At 38.3% G+C, this 9,549-nt stretch overlaps 2 protein-coding genes across 9 annotated transcripts in view; both read right to left on the bottom strand.

Annotated features, from left to right (window-relative positions):
• Window positions 1-3,221: 3,221 nt before the first annotated feature.
• On the bottom strand, window positions 3,222-7,025 carry LOC104799278 (fatty acyl-CoA reductase 2-like). 7 transcript variants are annotated; one of them, XM_010521699.1, is made up of 11 exons: window positions 6,938-6,981; window positions 6,669-6,717; window positions 5,618-6,076; window positions 5,433-5,536; window positions 5,133-5,332; window positions 4,938-5,038; window positions 4,619-4,814; window positions 4,360-4,521; window positions 4,169-4,250; window positions 3,687-4,084; window positions 3,222-3,529 (listed from the first exon to the last, which is right to left on the bottom strand). In XM_010521699.1, exons 3-11 carry the CDS (start codon window positions 6,072-6,074, stop codon window positions 3,373-3,375), a joined length of 1,857 nt encoding a protein of 618 aa, XP_010520001.1. In that variant the 5' UTR covers window positions 6,075-6,076; window positions 6,669-6,717; window positions 6,938-6,981; the 3' UTR covers window positions 3,222-3,372. The 7 variants fall into 7 exon arrangements, with proteins under 7 accessions (XP_010520001.1, XP_010520004.1, XP_010520006.1 ...); XM_010521702.1 differs by lacking the exon at window positions 6,669-6,717 and having other exon boundaries at window positions 6,938-7,025; XM_010521704.2 differs by lacking the exon at window positions 6,669-6,717 and having other exon boundaries at window positions 5,618-6,079; window positions 6,938-6,954.
• Window positions 6,669-9,549, bottom strand: part of LOC104799279 (histone-lysine N-methyltransferase ATXR4) — a 3,275-nt gene continuing 394 nt past the window's right edge. The window contains exons 2-9 of one of the 2 annotated variants that reach the window (XR_769550.2): window positions 9,317-9,549; window positions 8,841-8,896; window positions 8,273-8,399; window positions 7,943-8,012; window positions 7,655-7,834; window positions 7,226-7,297; window positions 6,938-7,135; window positions 6,669-6,717 (exon numbers count right to left, since the gene is read on the bottom strand). Coding sequence is in view for 1 of the 2 variants with exons in the window: in XM_010521706.2 (XP_010520008.1) it covers window positions 7,017-7,135; window positions 7,226-7,297; window positions 7,655-7,834; window positions 7,943-8,012; window positions 8,273-8,399; window positions 8,841-8,896; window positions 9,317-9,549 (857 nt within the window). In the remaining variant the exon portion in view is untranslated. Of the gene's footprint in view, window positions 6,718-6,788; window positions 7,136-7,225; window positions 7,298-7,654; window positions 7,835-7,942; window positions 8,013-8,272; window positions 8,400-8,840; window positions 8,897-9,316 lie in introns of those variants that run through there. The other variant, XM_010521706.2, reaches the window with a different exon arrangement.

The raw sequence follows: 9,549 nt of genomic DNA, 5'->3' as shown, positions 1-9,549 counted from the left end.
TATATATATATATATTATAGTTTAGATCAATTATACAGAGGGTGCACGAGCCGAAACGCCATAACATCGGTCCCAAACCATATAACTCCTGGCAATACCCTTGGACGCATGTTTTTTAAGTTGATAGGTCGAGAACAAAATCCTAGCGACTCCAATGTGGCACATTCTGCTCATCAACATCAACTCAAGGCAGCAACGATCAGAAGCTCTTTTGTTCTGTAATATCTCGTCATAAACCTCGTCGCCGCACACTCTTGATATGTGGCACATGTTGAGCAAATGCCTATTTTCTCGCCCTCTTCTTCCTCTGAACAACGTCCTTCGATTATAATCGGTCGCTTCCGGGGATTGTGCGATCTGTTCCTGCCAGTCGATGGTCGGATCGAGGATCGGTTTTCCATCGCCTTTGGATGCGTGAGTTGGATAAGAAACCAGAGTGGCCAAGAACAGTGTCATCAAGAACAACGACAATGTCTTCCCCATGTTTTGGTAATGTTTTTTTTTTTTATTTGTGAAGAATCTTGTGTATTTGAATCATATATATATATATATAGGATGATCATGAGATGCTTTTTTTTTATTTGTAATTAATTGTGATTTAATTTCGTTTTATTGTTTCTTGAATTAATTCGTGTGTCAATTACTCACAAAGCTAGAAACCCCCGGATTTGGATTTGCGTTCGGACACTAATTAATATGGTTCATTAATTGAACACAATTAAGTTCACATGTAGTTAACAACCTCGGCCTCCTCCTTCTTCTTCCCTAGTTATATATTATTACTCCATCCGTTTCTAAATAATTGACGTTTTAGATTTTTTTACACTTTTTAAAAAATTATAAAAAAAATCATATATATATATATATCCTCATTAAATTATTTCTCATTATACTCTATTTAACTTGGGTTATTAAAATCAAGGCTAAAATTGGATTTTTTTTTTATAAAAAATTACCTAAAAAATCTAAAATGACATCTATTAAGTATGGGTAGCCAATTCGAGTTTCGGTTATATTCGGGTTTGGTTATTTTGGTTATAGAAAAATTATAACCATTCAGTTTTTATATAAATTTCGGTTCGGTTATTTTTCGATTCGATTTAGGTAAAAAGTTCAGTTTTCCAAAGAAATTGTCGTTTTTTTCTCGATTTTTTCGATTATTTTATATTCGATTCGGTTCGGTTCGGTTTTATTTTTTCGGATTTAAAGAAATCATAACCGTTCGGTTATGATGTTGGTTCGGTTACTGTTATGTCTTATTCGATTCGGTTCGGCTCGGTTATTCGGTTAATAATCAAAATGACCATCCCTACTATTAAGTAACAAAATATATCTTCTTAAACGGCATCTATTAAGAAATCGAGGGAGTAGAATTTATTCATAGCCGTTACATCATTATTATGAGGCTCATACCCATCTTTTTTTTTTCTTCTAATAGTTGGTGTTCTATAGTTTTTTTTATATAATTAATTGGTTTTATATGGTTTTTTTTGTGGTTTAGGTAGAAATTTCAACACGTGTATTTAGTTACCAAAACAATCAACACAACATAAACTTGCTCCCCATCCCACAGTTAGTTTGATCTCGCCTTTGGATACCCCATTACAAAAAAAACATAAACTAAAAAAAACACATTTATCAATTAAGCTAAAAGAATTCGTCGTATACGCTTTTGGGGAATCCCAACTCTGTTGGTTTGAGAAATCCCTTCATGTAAATGAGGTGTGGGTTCAATACCCAGAGTATGGAGATTCCCCTCCTGCCATATTCGGGTGTTTCACATCTCACGTGTGTGTTGCAGGATCGTACGCGTGGGTCGGGATTAGTCTGAACCTTTGGGTTTGTGATCACCCGATTATAAAAAAAAAAAAATTTGTCGTACACGCACGAGCTATAAGTTATGATAAACTTTCTTCATCGGCTAAAAAACTCAAATCTAAATTCCTTGTCTCCAGATTGAATTCGATACAAATATGGTTATATATTGTCATGTTCAGTTTGATTTTGAATATATTACGTAGGGTTTTGTCTCCATTAGGTTTTCTTAATTAGCAAATTAATATTCTAGTCATATAACAAAAATGTTTAGGGAATTTGGTTGGAGAAAAAAGATGTCTGAAAACCGACATAACATAAATAAAAACATCAATAAACTTGTCATAATATATATATCATAACACACTCATATATAATTATATATATATATGTATAATGTATATGACATAGTTTAATTAATTAGATGGATCATGCAGAGGGTGCATGGGGCCCGACATCCCTATAACATCGGTCCCAAAGCATATAACTCTTGGGAATAGCCCTAGAGGCATATTCCTTTAACTCATACAACGAGAACAGAACCTTATATTTTGTAATGTGACAGTCTTTGCCCATCTCCAGCAATTCAAGACAGCAAGTATCCGAAGCTCTTTTGTTCTGTAATATCTCTTCTAACTGCTCCTCAACGCATTCATCGCTTTCTCGATGGCATCTCCGGACCAAATCTCTAAGGTATCCGCTCGGATATCTACTGAGCAGATCTCGATCATAATCGTACGCTTCCCGGGATCGGCCTAGTGAATGTTCCCAATCGATGTTTGGATCGATGATCGGTTTTCCGTCGTCTGCGGACGCGTAGGGTGGATAAGATGCCATGGTGGTTAAGAACAATGTCATCAAAGTCAAAGACAAGAACAATGTCTTCCCCATATCTTGATAATGTTTTTTTTTTTTTTGCTGTTTTGCTTTTTTGGTTTGTGAAGGATCTTGTGTGGTGAATTATATATATATATAAGGGATGATTGAGGAGATGTTTTTTATTTGTAACTTGTGATTTAATTTCGTTTTATTGTTTCTTCGGTTAATTCGTGTGTCATTTACTCACAAAGCTAGAAACCTCCGGATTTGGATTTGCGTTCGGACACTAATTAATATGGTTCTTTGAAGACATTTCAGTTCATGCATCATCATCATCATCTTCTTCTTCTATGCATTCATAGTTATATATGTTAATTTCACGGAAATATGCAATATATATATATATATATATATATATGTGTGTGTGTGTGTGTATATAAACTCCCCATCATGCATATCTTCCCCCTCTGAATCTATCAGATAAGACTTCAGATTCACGTCATTTAATTAATCATAAGCTGCTTGATAAGTTATAGTTATATTACAGAACATGAACAAACCTTTCTCTGCTCATCTTCTTTCATGAATTGTCTTGATAAAATCTGAAAAATAACGTCCCTTTTGGTTTTCAAGTTATTACAAACTAGTGATAGAACACAATAACACACCTATGGAGATGGAGAGAGCAAGGAAAAAAAGACAAGAGAGTTTTTTTCTTTGGTTTTTGTCGATATCGAGTTAAGCTCTTCCCTTCAAGACATGTCTTCTCAAACCGGGAATGTGAACGTTTGTGATGTAATCTCTCCAGACAATGCTCCCGACATCGAACCCGAACTCCCTCTTCTCTTTCTCCGACATGCTCTCCATTAATCTCTGCATGTTGCTGTTATCAAACCTGCAAAAAGACATTCAGACACCGAGCTCTCGAATCAGATATATAACATCTTGATCCTATATATGGATGTTCAATGCATAAAATGACTATGAACCCTCTTTTCAAAATGTTTCCAAAAGTCCAATAGAATCGTTCTTTTCCATCGGTTTTTGCTTACCTTCCTCCATAGAATGTGTAGGGTTCATATATATCAGCAAGGTACTTTGCTTGCTCCACTGATTTTCTGCAGATGAACTCGAGTTTCTGCATCATCTTTCCATCCGAAGAGGTCATAGCCGTCAACCCGCTTCGTTCTTGAGCGTCTTTCCAAAGATGATCCGAGAAATCATCAACAGAGTCGAAGAGTTTCATCAGACGGACCGCAATGGGCGTGCCTTTCGAGTCCACACACGGGGAAGATTTGTAGTGCTCGTAAAGAAGTATGGCCAAATCCTCAAAAATCAGCGGGTTTATCAACGAAGAAGCAATCTGATACACATTTATTTCCGGTTCTTGATCCATTCCATGCTTCGCTATAGCAGCTAGGGTTGCATTGACAACCATGTCAGCAGGCACCTGCAAGAAGGAAACGTTACATACATGACACACGGATATACATACGTATATATATATATATATCATTCATGTAAATGAGCATACCACATCCAAAACTCCCTTCGGGTCCACGAGGAATCCTGTGAGCTGTCCTTTCCCGTAGCATAAAACTATAGGATCCATCATCCTGTTAGATATACAAACATATGCATATGATAGTGTTGTTATGTAATCGGTGTATGTACATATACGCATATGTAATGTATATGCGGCATGTATGTCTTAGTTCCTATGACCTGTTTCCTTCCATCCATCCTGGAAATGGGTCTCTGTATGTGCTCTCAATGACACTAGGCCTAATTATAACGACAGGCACATCTCCTCGGATGTTATTGATCATCATCTCTCCCATTGCTTTAGTGAACACATAAGTGTCTTGCCATCCAAACGTTCTTGCCCTGTTCACATGATCAACTTTACCCGAGGATAAGGGTTTCTAATTCATGGCATTGGACCGAAAGGCACGAGAAATTCTCATCATTTGTCAAAGATTACCTTTCTAGACCCAAGTCCTTCATCTTCTGCGCCTCCTCGTGGTCTTGAAACCCGTTTATTGCATCAGAAGCCAGCATCATTTCTTTCTCAACATCTAAAAAAGGTGTCCCATGGGTGAAATTCTCCGTTTCTATGCAGTCACCCATCGAGAATGGTTTCTCCATGATCCTTCCTTGCCTTTGTCCATTCACATACGCTGTGGAGAATTTTCAAACAATAGAGCTATCACATACTTTTCTTTCCACCCGATATCGAAACATAGATTCTGTGTTGATTGTTTCTGTGTTCCTTAATTTTTTTCCTGACTCAAAGGACTAACCAGTGGATACTTGCAAGAAAAGCTTGAGGTTGTTGCACTTCTTGGCAAATTTCATAAGATTACATGGCCCTCTTGTGTTTATGTCCAGAGCAATATCATATCTGCAATTTCTCCATGAAAGCAAGGAAAGTTATAAACTGAGATACACATAGCTTGATGAAACGCTAGGAATCAGAAGAGAGTTTCCGATCTAACCTTTCGTTAAAGGTTGTGTTAGCAGCAGAATTTATGATCACATCGACATCTCGGGCAATCTCCTCAGCGTAATCTGATTGCAACCCAATGTCCGAATCACAAATGTTTCCCGTTACAGGTACGAGTTTGCTCAACATGAAAGCCTTGTAGGCTGGTCCATGAGCTTCCTTTAGAATCTTGAAAAGCTCTGCATCTAACACCTAGAAGGAAAGGAACCCGAGTTATGAATAGAATAAGATCAAACACAAAACTTTCCTGAAGTAGAAGTAAAACCGGATTATATCACGAAAAGGGTCTTACCTCGTTCTTTAATCTTTCAACTGCGGCTTCTCGGTTATCAGCTTTAATCAAGAGATATATCTTCGCGACATCGGGGGCCGTCCTCAAAATCTTCTCAATAAGGACTGAAGATTTCAAGAGAGAGACAAGGATAAAAACAAGTTACAGCACATTGTGAATAAGTTTAGACGAGATATATACTTTACCTTTAGCCAAAAACCCGGTTGAACCAGTGATGAAAAAGCTCTTCCCTTGGAGATAATTGACGATTCCAAGCCCTTCTTTCAGACCCACCAAAGAAGCAGTTCCATTGAAAGGCACCAAACTCTTTGCTCCATTGATCTCTATCGCTGTTCTTCCGTTCCCATTTGGAGACAAAACCAATGTATCAGCATCCATGGCTGCTGCCGTGGATGAACTCTCCTCCCTTATCAATACTTTCGCCCTCTCCTTCCCTTCAGAAGAAATCCAAAGAGGCCTATTCACGAAACCGCCACTGCCCGTCTTGCTAAGAGTATTATCGCTTCCTCGGCCCCAACTGAGACTAACCCTTTTCTTCTCCCTGGCCAATGAGCACCGATCACGGAGATTGTATAATCTCGCAAGCTTGTTTGATGCTGTAACGGAGGAGGAAGAAGAAGAACTCAGGAAGAGAGCCTCCATTGCTGCTAAGAAACAAGAAATAGAAAGAGAGTCATTGCAGAACGATAGAGAGATAACTAAGGAAGAAGAGGAAGAAGAAGCAGAAGAAGAAAAAAACCTAATGAACAAACAAGAATCTCGTCTTTAATTAAGAAAACTTGTTGGTTAAGAAACAGGTGACTGACTACCAGTAAACTTTAACTTAACCTACAAGGCATTCATTACCTTTGTGATGGACCAACAAGATATATAAATTAGAAAGGGATTAAGTAAACTAACAGCAGCTTTTATTTTTATGGCGGCGAGATAACTAAAAGAGGCTTTTGGTGTTTGTTTTTATAAGAGGAAAGAAAGATGGTTGGTTTGGCTCCAAGGGCCAAAGATGATGAAACCACCTTCTTCCCCTTTTCTTCCGGACATTGAATATTTCAAAGAATTATTACAGGACTAAAGATTGCTTATCAATCTTTTCGCCTTGTAATTAACCGATTAATAAACGCGATATCAGTTCCAAATCTTTAAAAGAAAAAGAAAACGAAGATTTTTATGAGAAAGAAAATATAACTTTCATGAGACAAAAAAAAAAAAAAAGATTTGGTAAGCAGCGAGAATAACCTCAACGCCCCTTATTACACAATCCCCTGTCTTTAGGATTCCAAGAATTCTGTTCAAGAAGAGAGATATTGTCATCTCGGGAAGAAGTTTCCTTACAGAATCAAAGGAATTCTACCGAAATAGAAAACGTATTAATAATATATACACGCTAAAACCATCATGTAAAGTTCTCAGATTATTTAACTTCAACGTCACAAAATCGACAGAGCGGCACAAACAGAACTCTTGGAAGAGATCAAATCCAAGGACCCATAAAAGAAACACAATACCTCAGTAGCTACAAGATTGTACAAAAGCTTTCTTTGATCGGCTCTGCCTCTGAAGGAGGAAGGGGAAAGCATTCCCCCCTCAGTCACGGGACTGACAGCGCAAGCAGTTGCAGCAGAAACCAAACCCTTCAGAGAGTAGCCTCTGCCGAGCTTCATATCCCATACTTGCATCTATGTAACATATCCTCAGCTCCTCTCCTGCAGAAAAAAACAAATGATCAAGTTTCCGGGGGTTTTACGAGACGAGGAGAAAGCTCGGTGTTAGGGCTTTGAAGGGAAAAAAAAAACCTTCCTCGACGTCACGAAGAGCCGTCAATCTTGCGTCTGTGTTCTCTATCCATAATATGTGGGCGTTTGGATCTGTACCATTCAAACAAGCCGTAGCATAGTTTCATTACAAGTGCAACATCTCAAGTCTCAACGTGGTTGGAACAAACACGGTATCACAGGTTCTAAAGGATTGACGGTATTGGAATCCCGATCATGTATCTGGATGTGTTTGTGATGATCTGTGAGAGCATTTTCACAGTATAGTTTCAAACAAGTCATGGCATAGTTCCATTAGCAGTGCAACATCTCTCAACGTGGTTGGAACGAACATGGTATACTACACAAGCGAGTAGATTATATAACGGGTACTAAGGGTTAATGTCATGTTTTGTGATGATTTATGAGAGCATTTGCAAATGGAAAATGAGGTGGGAAAAAGGGTTTTACCACAGTCATGATTGTAGAAGGAAGGAAGCAAATAGACAGCATGGCCAACATTAGCTTCACCTTCAACAGAAGCAGAAGCAAGCGAAAATATATCTTCCCATGAGCTTCCAACAAGTTCAACACGAAATGCATTGATACGAATCCGTGCAAGCACACCCATGTACCATTGTTTGGTTAGAACTCAACATGTTAAGGAATAATCATTTAAAGCAAAATGATGGAAGAAAACCAGAATAAGGGAAATAAACAATAACAGATGTAAATATGCTGCAATGACAAAGAGGATACAAGCAACATCTTCATCCTTGAAATTTGCCTTCCTGAAGGAGTTCCATAGCATACCAAAACCTTCTTCCATCTGAAAAACAGTAGTTTCAGTAACAAGTTTATGACCATCCGGGTAATTTAAGCAGATCATAAAATCCATCGTTATTATGAATAACAACAAGAAGCTGGATTTTCACGTAGTGGAAGCATGAGCAACAGCCAAATTGTATGTAAGAAACTCCGGGAAAGAAACCTGGATTTCATTTTGAGTAACTCTCATGCCCTGAATCTTACATGTCACTGTTTCAAATGCCAGAATTTCATTATTGTTTCTGATATTCAGAATCTCACCTTTGTAATCATCTCAGAAGACAAAGCAGCAGGTTGAAGTATGTCAAGACAATCGGCTGATTGACCACCCGATATGATCATACAAGCCAACCGCTTAACCATAAGTGGGTACTTGACGTTGTGCATCCTTACAAGAAGATAAAATGGAGTTTATTATCAAGACACGCCATTAAAAGATATTAAGAACGTCCTGTTTCTACTAATAGCAGAGGAAAGATACGCACGGTAAACCAGATGACAGCCTTTTGGTCTTGGCAGAACAAAATATAAAACGGTTATGACTTTAGTACTCCTAATCTCAACGAAGCTACTAAAAAGACAGAAAAGGCTAAAGGAGATAAGACTCGTTTCCTGACCAAAACATAATGGAAGTGACACCAAATGACCGGACCGGACCATGAAACCGAAATTCATGTGGCAAAATCTTCACTAAGAATAGGTTATAAAATTAGCACCAAATCGTAAGAAACCAATATTCGTAAAAGGGGATGATATCATGAGCAAAAAGAAGAATCTATGTTCATATCTCCAAACCAAGGAACCAAAAGTATAAGGCTTGATGTTATACCTACAATAATCAAGAAAACTTGACCAATCTGCTCTTGCTTCAACATCGTAGAAACCCTGCAAAACATCATGGAAACGGATCCCATGAAATCTGAATAGACAGACCAGGAAACACTTCACTTATTACAGGAACAAAAGCCGTTGTTTTGACCACAAAAAAGAGTGATTTTCCTCACTGTTTTACAAGGGGGGGGGGGATGATTCAGATTACAAAACCAAGATCCTGGATGATTGTATCAACGAATTTGCTTGACAGAATCATTCAGAATAAGGAAACATGTGAAGAAACTGAAAATTAATTCAAAATAAAGGATCCCAATACTATTTCAAAGCAGGATCATTTCTTCAAACACCTGGTGGGCATATTCTCACGGATACGATATAGTACTGAAACACGCAATTGCTACAGTGACAAAGAACAAGAAATGGCATCACAGGAACAATGAAACAGACAAAACACATAACAAAAGCTTAAACCTTTGCGTTGACTTTGCAATCTTCTCTGCAGAACGAAACATCCCCAACTTGAATCTTAGCAGATTCCTTGAGTTTTCTGAGGCAAAGGTAGCAGACAGAATCGAGAGAGGAAAGAGAAGGGTAAGCCACCACAGGCTTCGCGGTGTGAATAAGATCGCCAGCTACGATTCTCCGCGTCGCGAACACGCCCCGACCCGCCGACTCGGTGAGCCCAACTCGGATCGGCGGCGGAC

The sequence above is a fragment of the Tarenaya hassleriana genome, unplaced genomic scaffold (genome assembly GCF_000463585.1).
Source record: "Tarenaya hassleriana unplaced genomic scaffold, ASM46358v1 Cleome6, whole genome shotgun sequence".
Taxonomy (NCBI): domain Eukaryota; kingdom Viridiplantae; phylum Streptophyta; class Magnoliopsida; order Brassicales; family Cleomaceae; genus Tarenaya; species Tarenaya hassleriana.
The sequence above is the reverse complement of the archived record's forward strand: the minus strand, read 5'-3'. Positions and strand labels throughout refer to the sequence as shown.

What these genes read in the sequence shown, in the direction of transcription:
- LOC104799278 (XM_010521702.1), bottom strand. Translation starts at nt 6,074, where the DNA reads ATGGAGGCTCTCTTCCTGAGTTCTTCTTCTTCCTCCTCCGTTACAGCA. An exon ending in TTTCTTGCAAGTATCCACTG is followed by an intron (nt 4,815 to 4,937) that starts GTTAGTCCTTTG and finishes AATTCTCCACAG; the next exon opens with CGTATGTGAATGGACAAAGG. An exon ending in CGAAGGGAGTTTTGGATGTG is followed by an intron (nt 4,085 to 4,168) that starts GTATGCTCATTT and finishes TCCTTCTTGCAG; the next exon opens with GTGCCTGCTGACATGGTTGT.